Source organism: Mobula birostris, chromosome 1 (genome assembly GCF_030028105.1).
Source record: "Mobula birostris isolate sMobBir1 chromosome 1, sMobBir1.hap1, whole genome shotgun sequence".
Taxonomy (NCBI): domain Eukaryota; kingdom Metazoa; phylum Chordata; class Chondrichthyes; order Myliobatiformes; family Myliobatidae; genus Mobula; species Mobula birostris.
In genome coordinates this window covers 197,221,925-197,241,951 of record NC_092370.1, presented here as the reverse complement: position 1 = coordinate 197,241,951, position 20,027 = coordinate 197,221,925, and the positions used below count along the sequence as shown (strand labels likewise).

Sequence of the window (20,027 nt, the reverse complement as noted above, 5' to 3'; positions counted from 1 at the left end):
CATAATATCTTCTACCTGAGGTAACTCCCTTCCACCCGTGATGTCTGCCTTCCTATAACTCTTATCGAATTGATCCCTGAATTTAATTCTCACCATTAGCAGCAATCTCTTCAGTTACCAATATCTTAATTTCTCCATTTACTTCCTTGAGATTCTCCACATGTCAATTTCTGCCTTGAAGATGCTCCTTAAATGTACTATTTCACCAACCTTTGGATAATCTGCTCTATTTCAAGATCATATCCTTTTGTGGTTTACTGTCAGTTCTTATTTCATAAAAATCTTGCAAAACAGGTGGGAATATTTTGTAACTTTAAGGATGATATATATTTAGAAGTTGTTACTGTTTCTCTCATAGCTGAATTTTCTTCTGTCTTCTAGGTGTGCCCCGGGTGGACCGTGCTGTTCCACGACCTGCAGATTTGATTATCAGCAATGCACATCTAACTACGTTAACAACGGCCTCATCTCATCAGATACCACAGCCTGAGATGAAAAAAAACAACATAACTGTCATACACATGAAATCTGAAAAGAAGGATCCACCCAAGCTAACTGTACAGGTGTGGTGCTACATGAGATGCATGTTGTACTGGACAGCTACCATACTTTAGCCACAAAAAAACAGCAAAACTTGGCTTGAGGATACTCTTAAAGTACAGATTTCTCAAATGTACATTTAAATTTTAGGATATGGGGATGTTGAACATCATGGGATGTGAGGAGGACAAATTTTGTGCTCCATCAAAGCCCATAAGCTTTAGGTCCATTTATCTAATTGATCTCATCCTTCCTGTTCTCCTTAATGGTAGAAATAGATGGGAAATCATCAGCATTGAGATCTTGAAAATTATTTCCACATTCCCCACTCTCCCCCCACTCCTCTGTTGTCTCATTGACTCATCATATCAGTTAGACATTAAGCAGGAATGTCCGGAGTACAGCAATGGCTAGAGTTTCAGGGAGCAATTTGGGAGGCATAGGATAGGTACATCAAAAACATGAATTATTGTAAAAGGAGCACAAGACAACTGTGGCTTACAAGGGAAGTCAAAGACAGCATAAAAGGAAAAGAGAGGGCATATAATATAGCAAAAATTAGTGGGAAGTCAGAAGATTTGGATGCTTTTAAAAACCAGCTAAAGAAACCATAAGGAGAGAAATGATGAAATGCAGGTAAGCTAGCCAATAATATAAGAGAGTATATCAAAAGTAAAAGAGAGGCGAAAGTGGATATCAGCCTGCTGGAGGGGTAGTAATGGGGGACAAAGAAACAGCAGATGAATTGAATAAGTACGTTTGTATTTTGCATTGGTCTTCACTGTGTAAGACACTAGCAATATGCCAGAAATTTGAATGTGACAAGGGGTAGAAGTGAGTGCAGTTGCTAAGGAGAAGTTCTTGGGAAGCTGAAAGGTAGATATTTCACCTGGACCAGATGAACTGCACCCCAGGGTTTTCAAAGATGTAGCTGAAGAGAATGTGGAGGGATTAGTAATGATCTTCCAAGAATCACTAGATTCTGGAATGGTTCTGGAGAACAAGAAAATTGCAAATGCCACTCCATTCTTTAAGAAGGGAGGGAAGCAGAAGAAAGGAAATTCTAAGCCACACTCACAACACGCTGGAGGAACTCAGCAGGTCGGGCAGCATCCGTGGAAACGATCAGTCAACGTTTCAGGCCGGAACCCTTTGTCAGCACTGAAGATGGAAGGGGCAGAGGCCCTATAAAGAAGGTGGGGGGAGGGTGGGAAGGAGAAGGCTGATAGGTGCCGGGTGAAAAACCAGTAAGGGGAAAGATAAAGGGATGGGGGAGGAGAAGCAGGGAGGGGATAGCCAGGAAAGGTGAAGAAGGAATAGGGAAAAGCACAATGGGTAGTAGAAGGAGGTGGAACCATGAGGGATGTGATAGGCAGCTGGGGGAGGGGGCAGAGTGAAACTGGGATGGGGGACGGGAGGGGGAGGGAATTACCAGAAGTTGGAGAATTTAGTGTTCATATTGTTGTGAGTGTTGCTTTGACCCCAGCATCTGCAGATTATTTTGTGTTTAAAATTCTAGGCCAGTTAGCCTAACTTCAGAGGTTAGGACAATGTTAGAGTCCATTATTAGGGATAAGGTTTCAGAGTACTTGGAAGCGTATGATAAAATAGGCCAAAGTCTCCATGGTTTCCATAAGGGGAAATCTTGCCTGGCAAATCTGTTGGAATGCTTCAAGGAAACAACAGGCAAGATAGACAAAGGAGAGTCAGTGGATGTTGTTTACCTGGATTTTCAGAAGGCCATTGACAAGGTGTCGCATCAGAAGGGGCTTAATAATATAAGAGCCCATGGTGTTATCAGAAAGGTACTAGCTTGGATAGAAGATTAGCTGACTGGCAGGAGACAAAGAGTGTGAACAAAGGGGGCCTTTTCCTGTTGGCTGTTGGTACTAGTGATATTCCACACTGGTCAGTATTGGGACCACTTCTTTTCACATTATATGATGGAATCGATGGCTTTGTAATCAAGTTTGCAGAAGATGCCAAGATAGGTGGAGGGGCAGGTCGTGTTGAGGAAGTAGGGAGTCTGCAGAAGGACTTAGACAGATTGAGAGAATGGGCAAAGAAGTGGCAGATGGAATATAGTGTTGGGAAGTTTATGGTCATGCACTTCAGTAGAAGGAATAAAGGTATGGACTATTTTCTAAATGTAGAGAAAATTCAAAAATTATGTGCAAGGGAACTTGGGAATCCTTGTGCCGGATTCCATAAAGGTTACCTTGCAGGTTGAATTAGTGCTGAGGAAGACAAATGCAATATTAGCATTCATTTTACGAGGACTAGAATATAAGAGCAAGGATCTAGTGCTGATGCTTCATAAGACATTGGTCAGACTGCACTTGGAGTATTGTGAGCAGCTTTGAGCCCCTTATATAAGAAAAGATACGCTGGCATTGGAGAGGGTGCAGAAGAGATTCATGAGAATGATTCCAGAGTGAAAGGGTTAACATATGAGGACTGTTTGATGGCTCTTGTCCTGCACTGTTGGGAGCTTAGAAAAACAAGGGGGAATCTCATTGAAATCTATTGAATATTGAAATGTCGGGATAATTGGATGTGGGGTGGATGTTTCATATAGTGGGTTAGTCTAGGACCTGAGGGCTCAACCTCAGAATAGAGAAACATCTATTTAGAGCAGAGATGCGGGGGAATTTCTTTAGCCAGAGGATAGTAAATCTGTGGAATCCATTGCCACAGGCAGCTGTGAAGGCCAAATCATTGAGCATGTTTAAGTCAGAAGTTGTTAGGTTCCTGATTAGTCAGGGCATGAAAGGGTACGGGAAGAAGGCAGGCGAATGGGATTGGGAGGGATAATAGATCAGTCATGATGGAAAGTTAACTAATTGCATGACACATACTGGTGATACTAAACCTGATTCTGAAATCAGCCATGATGGAACAGCGGAGCAGACTTGCTGGTCTGAATGGACAAATGATGCTGCTTTATCTTACGACCTTAGACTGAAAATATCAAAATATTTCATGTACAGTGACTTTTTTTTGAATTGGATGTTTATATTGGTAGCATGGCTTGGTAACTTCACACTAAATCAGGGAAGCTAGGGAGACATAAATCAAAAAGAATTTAATTTTTAATATGTGCTGTGCTTGACATGTTTTGAATCTGTTCATAGTTCCATGTACAGGTATATTTATCCAGACACTAATAAATATTGGCAATAACCACAATCTTTTTTTGTATTTTGAAGCAAAGTAAATGATTTGGGAAAATCCAAATATTATATGGGCCCAAATCTTGCTCAGTCCACCTTCCTTCCCTTCTCTCACCCCTGTGCACTGCTGCTACTCACCAGGCTCGATGCAAGAGGTGTTGTTGCCATGCACTTGACACCATAAAATAAGAAAAAATGTTCAAAACATAAAATGAAATAATGAAAAAAATTTCAATCAAGGTTGGTGAACCCATTTTGATAAATGGGGGATATGCTATATTCACAAGCTTTGATTGGCATAAATCCATAGAGAACATCTGGCCCCTCAGTTCTGTATAAATGTGCTATGCTCCTAATCTTAATACTGAGACTAGGTTGGACAGGAGGTCAGAAAAGTATCTGGCTCCAGCTCATCTCTGAATTCCATGTTGTAACACACCGGAATGAAAAGCATACAAACAGATCCACAGGGCAGAGTTCACTATCATTTATTGCCATGAACCTCCAGAAAAAGATAACTATACTTAGGCCCTATTAACTTTCATGCTTACCCTTTTGGAGTCTAGGAATCCACAGGTTTTGATCTTTACGGGGTTGCTGATAATTGGCTGCAAATTACGTTGCTACAGTTTTGCTCTTTAGTCAGACAACTCTAGAAGAAAACCATTGTTTATTATATATATTTATTTAATTTAACAATATAGAAGTATGTTAACTCGTATCTCTAGTGAATGGAATGAAAAAAACAGTTAGCATTCTATAAGGCTTCTCTTGGTGCCAATCTGTAGCTTGCAATTCAGAAGCGGAGACAGAAAATGGAGACAAGCTTAATTCCTTTCATTCCTACTTCTGCAAATTTTTATATTTTGGGCAGCTTGACAGATTTAAAATTCTCAGATTGTGGACAGTATTACCCTGCAGTGTAAGCGTATTGTATTAGTGTGAGGCTCTATCAGTCTGCCGAGAAGCAAATGTCTGCTTTGTCGTAGTATTAATGGCGTACTTCAGATCAGACATTTAAAACCATTATAATAAATACCTAAAATATTTTTAAAATTTAGCAATGCAGTAAACTTCTTGAAACAAATAAAATAGTTAACAACAGCAAAGTATGATAAAACAATGTTCTCCTTTACCTCATAACCTGCAGGCCTACAAACCCTGCTGAAGTCACCTGGGTCTCAGATCTGACACAAATCTTGAATAACTGCACTTTTTGTGATTTTGTAGGACTGGTGCAAAGTGGTCTGGAAGATGAAAGGGACAACGCCTCAGACAGTGTACATAAAAACATCCTGAAGTAGTAGAGATTAATTAAAATCCTGGCACTGATCTGAGAATTAATTCCCCGGCATGCAGCTGGGGAGTCCCAGCAAAATTGACCCCCTCCCGCCAATGTGCTGGATTTCATATGGAGTTCAGGAGTGGGGCTCAGTGACAGATGTGGCACCATCTGTTAATCACTAAATCCTGAACTTCTGTGCTTGTGAATGACATGCTCAAGTCTGGGACTCACAACCGTTCAAATGGCTGAACACCAGTGGTTCTAGTCGGAACATTGTCTAACCTTATGTATTTGGCAAAGAGACAATCGGATAGACATAATATTGATAGATGAAATTAGAAATGACCTAAAATGAACTAAATTAGAAATGAACTAAAAAGGAGTATAATGTAATAAAATTACTCATTATAGATTTGCAAAAGGCATTTGATTAAGTACATCATTATAGACTAATGCAGAAGACCAGGAGATAAGTAGCTGATGGCTCGTTGGTTACAAGATTGAGAAGAAAGTGGATTGGGAAAGATAATCATTTGTTGTGGAGTAATGTGGGAAGTGGGAACTGGAGTTCCCTGAGTATTCTAGCTTAGAACACTGTGGTAAACAGTTTATATTTAGCAATCTAGGCTTTGAAATTAGAACACAGTATCTTTATGTATATATTTATGCATGCACAGAGGGAAATCAATCAGATAAGGCTCCAAGAATCTGACATCCTCAGGAGCTTGATGTACCATATAGGTAGATTTTGCAGATTATTTGATATTACTCCTATTAATGCCCAACACTTTTTTTTAGAAGTTATACAGTAATTTATTAAACAAATTATATTGGAGCATTATACACTTTCCAGAGAACTCTGAGTTTAAAGGGAGCGTAAGGTCTGGGGCAACCACTCGTTTTAAAGGGAATACAGGAAATAGATCCCTCTGAGGCTAGAGGAACATGAGAAGCTGCTCTGTTTAAAAGGTGTGTGGGAAACAGGTGCTGAACCATTGGGATTTCCAATGAATGGTTTAGTGGATTAGCAGAGTTTTTCTGTGCTGTGTTGCGCTGTAAAATAATTGGAAAATGCACTAATTAATTTTGATGTAGTCAAAATGAGCTATTACATTGGTCAAATACAACTTAGAAAATATAAATCAAAATAGGGTAGTGCATGAAAAGGATCTGAGGCAGAAATATGCAAGTGACTTAAAGCTGAAATGAAGATTAATATGACTATTAGTGGAAGCAAATCATACTAAAGTTTCATTTCTAGAGGGACACAACTGGAAAATATGATGTTTTGAATGAAGGTGAGGCAAACTTGAAGGACAGAGTGCACCTTAGGTTACTCTGAAGGTATATTGAAAAGGATTTGGAGGTACTAGAGGGATACACAAAAAATCAGGTTGGTAGCAAAGCTGTAAATTGACATATCAGTTCACCTGCTGGTTCCTTTGACAAGAGAAGGCTGAGTGTTTGTTTAATAAAGGTTATCAGAAAAATAAGTTTTGATAATGAAAACAGGGAATATTTGCTCTTTTGGAGAAGAGAACATTTGAACACCATCAATATAATAATTAAGCAGAGACTTCAGAGTAATAAACATATGATCAAGGCTATTGTTACTGATTTAGGGGAAACGAGGAATATGAAAGTGAGGGCTATATTGTTCTGCTGATGGAGGTAGGTATAGAAGGAGGTTTGAGCAGAGTCTGAATGATGACATGTGTTGGCTGGGTGATGGACCATCTCTGTTCATTAAATTCAATGAAACATTGTGGGTTGGCACCATAAATGCAATGCCAGAGGGGTTTTCTATATTGATCTTATCTGGCCTACTTACCATTTAAGTCATATATCATGTCGTTGGCACTAGTTGTTCTTGGGTAACGAAGGATGGACAATAAATACTACATTGTGAGTGTTACCCTCAACCCCATAAAAATTTGGTTACTGTAATACATTATTGGTTTTTGGTATTTCTAGAAATCAATAATAACTCTAAAACTCTCCTCATAGCAAATAGAATGTTTTGGATATAAGCTACAAAGCAAACAATAAAATCAGCAAAAAGCAATTTAAGTATAAAAGGCAAATCACCATAATTTACTATAACATTAAAAAGTTGTTTCATAATCGAATTTTCAGCAACTCTTAGAATATGTATTTCAAAGGTTTTTGTACAAAAAGAACCATTCATAAGTTGTCTCATTCTTAATTTTTTCTTCATATAACTGGATGTGAAAATTGTCTTCAGGTATTGCCCAATGTGGATATTGATAGTCTTCCAAGTATTAGTCCAGAAAGAAGCCAGAGATCACCGAGCCCTGAGCAACAGCAGATGATGCAACAGACTGCACCAACTCTAAAACAGGTACCATTATTGTTGTCAGTGTTTGTAAATGTTTTTCTTTCTGATTGAAGGCATACTCCATTTATAGTATAGCTTTGTTCAGAAATATTTCCTTAGAATGAATATTTGGATGGCATTCCACTTGAACTTCCCTCTTAACTAAGACATTAAGCAAAAGGACTGATACCAGAATAAATTGGCACTGGATGTAAAACATAAAAATTTAATTGAAGTCTTTCACATCTTGATGAATAACATTTCTGTGGTCTGCTGGCCAAAACTACAAAACTAAGATAATTATTTGAAGTTTTGTTTGCTTAATAGAGAGAGCAGTTACACTTGCTTGGAAACATACCCACTAATCAAATCTAGAGGATTTAGCTATAAGAACAAAGGCTTATGGCAATCATCCCACTGCATCAACTGTGTTTGAACAGATTAAAATCATATGCATAGAAGGACATATAGTATACATTTTAAAACCATGGCTGGCAAAGATACTTAAACCAATAGGAAGAATCATCCAGTGATGGCTTCTGAACCATGCTATATGGTTATTCACCAGTAATGCCCTGGAAACCTACAGATCTATCTGACTGTCATTCAAAACAATAAATGCTGGAAATCCTCAGTAGATCAGGCAGCATCAGTGGATAGAGAAACAGAGTTAATATTTCAGTTTAATGACCTTCAAAGAAATTCTGATGAAAAATCATAAACCTGAAATGTTTGACAAGGGGCTGCAGATGCCAGAATATAGAGCAACACTGAATCTGCTGAGGGAGCTCAGTGGACTGAGCAGCATTGCTGGAAGGAAAGCAATTGTCGACATTTCAGGTTGAAACCTTGCATCAGTACTGAGAGTGGAGAGAGAAGGTGGCCAACATAGAGAGGAGAAGGAAGTGGCAAGCAAGGAAACTGTGGCAACTTTTTACTATGTATGTCAGTGATTTGGACTATGGGATTATTAGATTTGTGGCTAAATTTGCTGATGATACAAAGATAGGTGATAGTGTTGAGGAAACAGAGAGCCTGCAGAGAGACTTAGATAGTTTAGGGGAATGGGCAAAGAAGTGGCAAATGAAATACAATGTTGGAAAGTGTATGTTCATGCACTTCGGTGGAAGAAATAAACGGGCAGACTATCATTTAAATGGGGAGAGAATTCAAAATACAGAGATGCAAAGGGACTTGGGAGTCCTTGTGCAGGATACCCTAAAGGTTAACCTCCAGGTTGAGTCAGTGGTGAAGAAAGCGAATGCAATATTGGCATTCATTTCTAAGGATATAGAATATAAGAGCAGGGATGTGATGTTGAGGCTCTATGAGGCACTCATGAGACCACACTTGGAGTTTTGGGGAAAAAGGATGCAACCATGGTTGACAAGAGAAGTCAAAGCCAAAGTTAAAGCAAAGGGGAGGGCATACAAGGAAGCAAAAATTAGTGGGAAGACAGAGGATTGGGAAGTTTTTAAAACCTTACAAAAGGAAACCAAGAAGGTCATTAAGAGAGAAAAGATTAACTATGAAAGGAAGCTAGCAAATAATATCAAAGAGGATACTAAAAGCTTTTTCAAGTATACAAAGAGTAAAAGACAAGTGAGAGAAGATATAGGACCGATAGAAAATGATGCTGGAGAAATTGTAATGGGAGATAAGGAGATGGCAGAGGAACTGAATGAGTATTTTGCATCAGTCTTCACTGAGGAAGACATCAGCAGTATACCGGACACTCAAGGGTGGCAGGGAAGAGAAGTGTGTGCAGTCACAATTATGACAGAGAAAGTACTCAGGAAGCTGAATAGGCTAAAGGTAGATAAATCTCCTGGACCAGATGGAATGGACCCTCGTGTTCTGAAGGAAGTAGCTGTGGAGATTGCGGAGGCATTAGCGATGGTCTTTCAAAAGTCGATAGATTCTGGCATGGTTCCGGAAGACTGGAAGATTGCAAATGTCACTCCGCTATTTAAGAAGGGGGCAAGGAAGCAAAAAGGAAATTATAGACCTGTTAGCTTGACATCGGTGGTTGGGAAGTTGTTGGAGTCAATTGTCAAGGATGAGGTTACAGAGTACCTGGAGGCATATGACAAGATAGGCAGAACTCAGCATGGATTCCTTGAAGGAAAATCCTGCCTGACAAACCTATTACAATTTTTTGAGGAAATTACCAGTAGGCTAGACAAGGGAGATGCAGTGGATGTTGTATATTTGGATTTTCAGAAGGCCTTTGACAAGGTGCCACACATGAGGCTACTTAACAAGATAAGAGCCCATGGAATTACGGGAAAGTTACATACGTGGATAGAGCATTGGCTGATTGGCAGGAAACAGAGAGTGGGAATAAAGGGATCCTGTTCTGGTTGGCTGCTGGTTACCAGTGGTGTTCCACAGGGATCAGTGTTGGGGCCGCTTCTTTTTACATTGTACATCGACGATTTGGATTATGGAATAGATGGCTTTGTGGCTAAGTTTGCTGACAATACGAAGATAGGTGGAGGGGCCGGTAGTGCTGAGGAAATGGAGAGTCGGATAGATTGGAAGAATGGGCAGAGAAGTGGCAAATGAAGTACAATGTTGGAAAGTGTATGGTTATGCACTTTGGCAGAAAAAATAAACGGGCAGACTATTATTTAAATGGGGAAAGACTTCAAGGTTCTGGGATGCAACGGGATTTGGGAGTCCTTGTACAGGATACCCTTAAAGTTAACCTCCAGGTTGAGTCAATAGTGAAGAAGGCGAATGCAATGTTGGCATTCATTTCTCGAGGAATAGAGTATAGGAGCAGGGGTGTGATGTTGAGGCTTTCTAAGGCACTGGTGAGACCTCACTTGGAGTACTGTGGGCAGCTTTGGTCTCCTTATTTAAGAAAGGATGTGCTGACGTTGGAGAGGGTACAGAGAAGATTCACTAGAATGATTCCGGGAATGAGAGGGTTAACATATGAGGAACGTTTGTCCGCTGTTGGACTGTATTCCTTGGAGTTTAGAAGAATGAGGGGAGACCTCATAGAAACATTTCGAATGTTAAAAGGCATGGACAGAGTGGATGTGGCAAAGTTGTTTCCCATGATGGGGGAGTCTAGTATGAGAGGGCATGACTTAAGGATTGAAGGGCGCCCATTCAGAACAGAAATGCGAAGAAATTTTTTTAGTCAGAGGGTGGTGAATCTATGGAATTTGTTGCCACAGGCAGCAGTGGAGGCCAAGTCATTGGGTGTATTTAAGGCAGAGATTGATATGTATTTGAGTAGCCAGGGCATCAAAGGTTATGGTGAGAAGGCGGGGGAGTGGGACTAAATAGGAGAATGGATCAGCTCATGATAAAATGGTGGAGCAGACTCGATGGGCCGAATGGCCATTTCTGCTCCTTTGTCTTATGGTCTTATTTTAGAAAGGATATACTGACATTGGAGAGGGTTCAGAGAAGATTCATGAGAATGATTCCAGGAATGAAAGGGTTACTGTATGAGGAACATCTGGCAGCTCTAGGACTGTATTCCCTGGAGTTCAGGAGAATCAGGAGGATCTCATAAAAACATTCCAAATGTTAAAAGGCCTGAACAGATTAGATATGGCAGTTATTTCCCATGGTAGGAGAGTCGAGGACAAGAAAGCACTACTTCAGGATTGTAGGACGTCCATTTAGAACAGAGATATGGAGAAATTACTTTAGTCAGAGGATGGTAAATCTGTGGAATTTGTTGCCATGACCGGCTGTGGAGGCCAAGTCATTGCATGCATTTAAGACAGAGATAGATAGATTCTTGATTAGTTAGGGCATCAAAGGGTATGGGGAGAACGCAGGGGTGTGGGTATGACTGGAAGAATTGGATCAGCCATGATTGAATGGTGGAGCAGACTCGATGGCTGAATGGCCTCCTTCTGCTCCTATATCTTATGGTCTTATGAATAGTGGACTGACAGGGACATCAATTGACTGGTAGGTAGTGCTAGGTATGGGAGGTGAGCAGGTTTGGAGCTGGGACACTATGGTAGATGAATGATAGATAAAGGGAGAGAAAGAGCCAAGAAAAAGAAAAATGATGACATTTACAGCAAGGTTGAGTGGAGGCAAGTGTGAAGATGGGTGAAGGCTGTTGAAATGAGATAAGCAGGAACAAAGTATTTCAAAATTGGATTCAGATAATTGAAGAACATGATAATTGGATTTATTAGAGTAGAAGGGAAAGTTGAACAACATTTGGAACCAGAGCAGGGATAGTCGGTGGTGGAACCTTCTGTGTGAAATGGATGGATGGAGCCAGGAGGAGGAAAGGGACAATGATGGGTGAGGGGATGGTGGGAAGGGGAACAAAATTCAGGATGACTAGAGGATCAGAAGGAGGAGATGGAAGAAAAAAGGGAGAGGGTGTGTTTACCTAAACTTATGAAACTAATATTCATTTCATTGGGTTGTAGAAATAAGGTGTTGCTCCTCTAGTTAACGGTGGGCTTCATCCTAGAAGTGGAGAATGCCAAGGATGGACAGCTACATGTGAGAATGAGGAGGGCAGTTGAAATGCTGGGCAACTGGGAGCTCAAGATGGCCATTGCAGACTGAAAGTAGCTGTTCTGCAAAGCAGTTGCCGAATCTGCGCTTGATCTTGGCAATATAGAGGAGGCACATCTGGAGCTACAGGTGCGGTAGACGGGGTTGGAGTAGATGCATATGATTATCCTCACCTGGAAGTACTATTAGGTTCTTGGATGATGGTGAAAGAGGAGATGTAATGACAAGATGCTGTCTGACCTGTTGAAGGTCTCCAGTATTTTTTGTTTTGATTGAAGATTTTCAGCATTTGCAGTTTTTCCACTTTTTAGTGGCACTGGTATTAAACAAATAATGTCACTAGGCCAGTCATTTAAGAACTAAAATGTGCAGATTAAGCCAAGAACACTTCAGATGTAGCATCACAAACAATAAGCCATAAGGTACCATTTCTTTCCTCTTGAACAAGCACTATACTTCGATTGTTGTTCCAGAGGGCAGTTCAGAACAACTCTTTGTCATTTTGTAATTGAGTAACTGTAAACTGTAAATATACCGGTGTATCTTTTCATGCACACTTTATGTATAAGAAAAATTTATACAAGACAGTCATCTTTATGTGCCAACCATCTTGTATTTTGACTACCATGAATGATTTCTCTTCCAACATGCTAAATGGGTGATTTGTGTAGCTGGAGCTATGTCCCCTTGTAATTGTTCAGTCTAGCCACAAATAATTAAATGATTTATCCTATATGTGAGTCAGAGAAACCTTTCTAGTTAATCATTCTGAACCTTCAAGCAAAAGTGATTTCAGATGGGCTTATACGCTGGATATTTAACCTAATTGAGATATTGATATACATCCTCTGCAGTTCTTCATACACAAATTGTGAAGAATTATTTTCAAACTAATGGTGACATCCACCAGTCACTATGTATCAACAACTGAGATAATATTTCTTGATGGCACAATGAAGTAGAAATCTGTAAATGACAGATTTCTGAGGTTAGAAATGAATGGAAGGTGTTGGAATTGCTGGGCAAGCAAAAAGAATTTTTAAAATATCCTTCTGCCAATCTTGATCTTAACTGTGCATTTCTGACTTGTGCTTTATTTTAGTATGCTTGATTCTTGAACAGAGAACTGGATTACACAGTAGTTGAGAAGTTATTATACAAATTTTAAAGATGAGATTCTGCAGATGCTGGAAATCCAGAGCAGCATACACAAAATGCTGGAGGAACTCAAACAGGTCAAGAAGCATCTTCATGAATCTTGGCCTGAAACATCAACTGTCTATTCCTCTTCATGGATGCTATTTGACCTGCTGAGTTCTTCCACCATTTTGTATGTATTATCCAATTTGTTACAATGTATGCTCTCATAGTTTCAATGTAATCCATGTAATCTGGCAAGAAGCAATCTCTAAAATATGGAAGATTTAGCCATCCTTTTGATACAGGAATCCCAATGCCAATTATTTTAACTGTTCACTGCAGAGGCTGAAATTCTGCACCCCACCATCCCCTTGCCATATTCATATACCGTAGATGAATTAAAATAGTCTAGATCTCATTTAGGCAAATATGCCATGCTCGCCCTTCTCCTGGTCATATGAATTCTACTGAGGCATAATAGTAGCTAACAAAGATACAGTATAGGCCAATGTGTAGCTATTCATTATAGTTTCACCTGTACTCCTTTTTCTTGATGGTATTGATTCATAAATCTTCTTTCTGCTTATGAATATATATATATATATATATATATATATATATATATATAATGTATGCTGGATATAATGCAAACTTAGTGATCTGATATAATATCCAATTTACTGTTTGCACAGAAGCTTAGCTGTAGGCCCTTTGCTGTATATGGTGTCCTAAGTAATTAATATACCAGCTAATCAATGCTTCATCTAGAAAGAATGATTATACAATTAATATATAGTCAGTGCTTTTCATCTCTTTCTTGCCTTATATAATGCCCTTATTTTACAGTTTCTTGGGTTCATTTAGAATATTTCTGTAACTATAGATTTTGATTTAAAAAAAGCAGAATGCTTCAGGCACATTTTGAATGATTCGTTTTAGTGATGCAATGCATCAAGAATTTTTTTGAAATGTTTAAAGTCTGTTGAGACTGCAATAAAAAAAAATCAAATTAATGCATCCTGTTCCATTTTTCTCTAAAATATCTTGCTTACTTTAATGTTATGCGAATCTATACCATTCCATTTCTGCCTTAGTGCAAGACTCCTTTGATCTTCTAACTATAAAATTGCTGATAGATGTGCTTATACAACTCACCAATGTCCTACTGTGTATGTCTTTTTTTGTTTAACTACCTGTGATCTAATAATTATTTTAGTTATGTACTGTATCAGTATAACTAAAATCTGTGGTTGAAGTTTATTCTCTCCTTCATTTTATTTCTTTTTAAATGCTGGAGATATGTTGTCCTTGTTTTGAAATACTAACTTCAATATTGACAGACTTGCTGAGGATATCTAAGCATCTCTGTATTTGTTTTAAAGCCGTGGTGTACAGCATACAGTCTAAACTCCAGAGAATTTTTCCGTTCGGCTCCCTTCGAAGAGCAGTAAGCTGCCCTTAGTTGCACCAACAATTTGGTCCTTAGAACCAGACATAATGAACAATTGCAAAATGACATGTGTCTTTCTATGCAGTATGTACCTATATGTAGTGTCAATAGTGTGCAGTGGAAGAGACCTCTGAAAAGTGGGTTTTCTCTCAAAGGAGCTCCAGTGAGCTCTATATCAATGGCAGATCTATGCTCTTGGAATCAGCTAAAATGTTAGAGGCCAGACATTCAAATTTATGGAGCATTTACAATGTGAGTGAGTTGAGGATTAGTCATTTCAGGTAAATTGATAAATACAGCCTTGCTTTCAAGCAAGTATGAAAATACTGCTCAAAGTCCCCCCCAAAAGTACAAGTTCATCTGCAGAAATGCATTTACAGCAAATTATATAATGGTTTCAGACTAGCTGGCTCTCAACACATTCCAAAGACTTGAATGTACTTTCAAAAATTTCAGATACTATTGAAATGATTTAAACTGGAAAAAGTTGAAAAATCATAAAACACTAAAAATTAAACTATTTTTGAAAGCTTCAAAATAATTAGAACACTAAAATAGTAGTAAACACTTGCATCAAAATATATAACAATATATTGGAAGAGTAGATTACCTGAGGCTTGCCTGCCTCCTTTGGAGCTGACCTTCTCCATTAAAATGATTGAAGTTAATGACACAGTAAAGCTGCTGGGTTCCATGAGGAGACCAATGTTTGACTGAAATAACAGCAGCAAAAGCCTATCATGCAGGACTTGTGCATTCACTTGGGTGGTCTTGCATGTGTTTCAGTCACATAAGCAAGTTGTATCATTTTAAATCATTTTGGAGTTAGCCTAGGTTCATGGTCCTGTTTGTTTATTTGCATTTAGACTAGTCAATCATTTGAGCATGGCCTCATCATTTCTGCCAGTCAGGATTCTGATGGGAAACTGACTGTAGACATCACCAAAAATTATTTAACTGACCAAACTAATTTTTAAGCAACTCGACTTAAGGAAATTATTCTGCTATTATGTCATTTTTGCAGTGAATTCTTCAGAATGTTTAAATATTTTTTGACCTCAGGTACTAAAAACATCAACGAGAGATGTATCCCACTGATTTTTAATGGTGAAATAATGCATGATACCATTTGTAATTTAACAATTTTTCCACAAATTTAGTTGATTCATTTAAGTACAAGGATGGTCACCTTGTAATTTTTTCTCTTACATATACTTATCCAATTTGTTCTTTAAAGCCACAATGTAATCTGCTGCCATTACACGTACAAGTAGTGCATTCCGGATTCCAACATGTTGTGTAAAATGCGTATTTCCTCATATCAATCTTAATTCCCTTCCCCTTTATTCTATACCTGTTGAATGAGCTTCAATCCTTGACCTCTTTGCCACAGGGAACAGCCTCTCCCTTTCCATTCCAATTGACCTCTCATCATTTTCAGTGGTATTTAACTCAGCCTTCTCTTCAAAGAAAACAATCCCATCCCCTCTAATATATCATTGTAATTTTAGTCTCTAATCCCAGGAACCATTATTTTAAATCTAAATCCAGAATGGCCATCTTATAATGTAGCATCAGCATTGAACATAGTATTTCAAATGAGGCCAGGCCAATGATAGTTAAAAGTTCAGCATAATTTCCCTGCTTTATACTCTATGCATCTATTGCTAAAGCCCAGCATCTTGTATGCCTTAAATAAATTGTTTTCTCAACTAGCTTGGTGCTTTCAATGAGTTGTGAACACATATATATCTCCATGAGTCTCTGCTTCTGCACTCCTTTTAGAGCAGCAACCTTATTTTCTAATATTGCCTCTCCTAATTTTTTGTATCAGATTGCATCATCCCTTCTCCCCTGCCCCATTGCATTAAATTTAAATGAAATGGCCATTCAATGATTTCTCATTAGATAAGACACTTCTAGTTGTGAATGTTGAAAGTAAGTATTGGCAGGCAATTCATTATCAGGTTGTTAAAGCTAAACCTAGTTCAATGCTCACCTGATATTCTCATGTGTACATTTTCCAGGTGTGAGAATTGCATTTTTATCTCTGCTATAATCAGAAGGTGATGGAAGCTCTCATCAGCAGGCATATCAAATGGCATTTTCTCATCAGTATGCTAAGCTTGAGCTTTGCCCAGACTATTTAGCCTTGATCTTCAGGACAGTGCCCTGATAAAAATCTGCAGTGATACCCTTGGGCTGGATTAAGGAACTAATTTCTAGAGCTGAAGTGAGAGTGACTGTTCTTGGTGTCAAGGTAGCACTTCCTCAAGTGTAGCTTCAAGGCATCCAGCTAAAACTTTGAAGTCACTGGTCTTTAAAGGGATAACACTCCAGTGGCTCGAGTCATTCTTCACACAAAAGATAGTAAGGAGGTCAATCATCCCAGCCCAAGGGTATCACTGCAGATTTTTTAATCAGGGTACTGTCCTGGATCCAGCTATCTTCAGCTGCTTGATCAATGACCTTCCTTCATAAAGACAGAAATTAGGATGTTTAATAATGATTGGACAATACTCAATTCCATTCAAAACTCATCAGAAAATAAAGCAGCATACTTACTTGAAGATTTTGACAACCTTCAGGTATGGGCTGAATTGCGACAGGTTGCTTTTGCACCATAGCAGTGTCAGACCATGACCATCTCCAACACTCTTGACATTCAATGATTTTGCCATTATTGCTTCCCTTCCACTGATATCCACAGGGTCACCATTCACTACAAACTCAACTGTACCAGTCTTGCTGGCTTATTACTTGCATCCTTCATGAGGAGTAAAAGTCTTTACGTTACGTCTCCTTCTAAATGTACAATTTATGGTAATTTATAATGAATAGTATGTACAACAGGACAGTCAATATAACATAGAAATACAATTGTGTCAGCATGAATACAATTGTGTCAGCATGAATTAAGTAGTCTGATGGCTTGGTAAAAGAAGCCTGTCCCGGAACTTGTTGGTCCTGGCTTTTATGCTGCGGTACAGTTTTCTGGATGGTAGCAGCTGGAACAGTTTGTGGTTGGGGTGACTCAGTTCCCCAATGATCCTTTGGGCCCTTTTTACACATCTGTCTTTGTAAATGTCCTGAATAGTGGGAACTTTACATCTACAAATGCTCTGGGCTGTCCACACCACTCTCTGCAGAGTCCTGCAATTGAGGGAAGTACAGTTCCCATACCAGGCGATGATGCAGCCAGTCAGGGTGCTCTCAATTATGCCCCTATGGAAAGTTCTTAGGATCTGGGATCATACCAATCTTCTTCAACCGTCTGAGGTGAAAGAGGCGCTGTTGTGCCTTTTTCACCACACAGCTGGTATGTTCAGACCGTGTGAGATCCTCAGTGATGTTTATGCAGAGGAATTTAAAGCAGTTCACCATCTCAACCCCATTGACGTTGATAGGGTCTAGCCCGTCTCCACTCCTCCTATAGTCCACGACCAGCTCCTTTGTTTTTGCAACATTGAGGGAGATCTTGACACCACTGTCAGGTTGATGACTTCTTCTCTGTAGGCTGCCTCGTTATTATTTGAGATTAGGCCAATCAGTATAGTATCATCAGCAAATTTAATTAGCAGATTGGAGCTGTGGGTGGCGACACAGTCATGGGTATACAGAGAGTAAAGGAGGGGGCTTAGTACACAGCTCTGAGGGGCACAGGGACAAAAGTGAGGGAGCCCACTCTTACCACCTGCTGGCGATCTGACAGGAAGTCCAGGATCCAACCACACAATGCAGGATGAAGGCCGAAGTCTCTGAGCTTCTTGTCGAGCCTGGAGGGAATTATGGTGTTGAATGCTGAACTGTAGTCAAAGAACAGCATTCTCACATAGCATGCTTCTTCTCCAGATGTTTATGGACGGTGTGTAGAGCTGTGGCTATTGCGTCATCTGTCGATCAGTTGTGTCAGTAGGCGAAATGTAGGGGCTCCAATGAATGCAGTAGCAAGCTGCAGATGTAGTCCTTGACCAGCCTCTCAAAGCATTTGCTTATTATTGAGGTGAGCGTGACAGGATGCCAGTCATTCAGGCATGTTACCTTGGCCTTTTTGGGTATAGGAATATTTGAAGCAGGAGGGCACTCTACGTGGGAGAGGGAGAGATTAAAAAAAAAGTCAACTGTTCTTTTTTCCATGGAAATGTAATTTTGTGTCCCAAAGGGCAGATCAGAGAATGGGTGTCCTGCAGTGAATGACTCATCTCCTAATACCCCAGGCTCTTTCACCATGAACAAGTCACAGACCAGGAACTTAATGGAGTAACTTTCATTTGCCTGGATGAAGGCAGCTCCAACAACTCTCAGGAAGAACATTGTCCAGTACAAAGTAGTCCAGTTGAATAGAATCCCATTAACATCTTTAAAACATTATTATCTCTACCATCACCATGGTTGCAGTTTCCACCATATACGTGATGAACTGCAGTTCCTTGCCCAGGCTTCTCTGACTACACCTTATGAATCTGTAATGTTTACCACCAGCAGATGTGTGTGGAAATTACAATCTGCAGGTCACCCTCCAGAATGGGTACTCCTATCCCGACTTAGAAATATATCACTGGTTTGACATAATTTATTGGTCTTAATCTTAGGCCACTCCACCAATTGGAGTATCTTCACTAAAGGACTGAAATCCTTCAAGAAGCCAGCTCACCACCACCTTCTCATGGATGTTTAGAGGTGGGCAACAAATCCTATGCCAGCTATGCCTACATCCAGAAAAAGAATATATTGTAAAAGTATAATATCAAATACATTGAATTACAGAAAATATCTAGAAGGGTAATTTTGTGTAAAATTACACTTCTATTTTGATGGCCATTGTCCTGGCACTGTCACTTGTAAACATCAATTCTGTTTCTGGTGACACTTGGCTAAAATTAAGGGTGATCATGGGGTTACTTAAGTAGTGCAGAAGAGGAAGTGTTGTATGACTTAAGAGTACAGGTTGCCCCTGCCATCCGAAGGTAGAGCGTTCCTATGAAACGGTTCGTAAGCCGAAATGTGGTAAAGCGAAGAAGCAATTACCATTTATTTATATGGGAAAATTTTGTGAGCATTTGCAGACCCAAAAATAACCTACCAAATCATGCCAAATAACACATAAAACCTAAAATAACAGTAACATATAGTAAAAGCAGGAATGATATGATAAATACACAGCCTATATAAAGTAGAAATACTTCTACAGTCATTACTGAACTGTTCTTGGTAGCGAAAATCTCGCGCACGCGCCATCGGTTGAAAATCTTACGCAAGCGCTGTTGGCAAAAACACGGCGCAAGCACTCTCCAGTAACCTTTAAGCTATGAAGCTGCCAAATCATACCAAACAACGCGTAAAAATACACAGCCTATATAAAGTAGAAATAATGTATGTACAGTATAGTATCACTTACCGGAATCGGGAAGACAGCGCCGAGCACACTGATGATGGTGTGTTAGGCTGAGTTGTCACAGGTTGGGGTGGTGCAGTGACCCCACCCTCCGGGCCGCTGACTGATACATTGCCGTGAAGCACGCAGGGATCCAGCGGTAGCCGGGAGGCACACAGCACATCTTTAAGAAAAAAAGCCAAAACAAACATGCT

At 39.5% G+C, this 20,027-nt stretch overlaps 1 protein-coding gene across 1 annotated transcript in view; it reads left to right on the top strand.

Moving 5' to 3' along the window:
* Positions 1-20,027, top strand: part of kiaa0586 (KIAA0586 ortholog) — a 551,477-nt gene that overhangs the window by 327,302 nt on the left and 204,148 nt on the right. The window contains exons 17-18 of the mRNA XM_072267986.1: positions 382-563; positions 7,244-7,360. Coding sequence (XP_072124087.1) covers positions 382-563; positions 7,244-7,360 — 299 coding nt within the window. The remainder of the gene's footprint in view (positions 1-381; positions 564-7,243; positions 7,361-20,027) is intronic.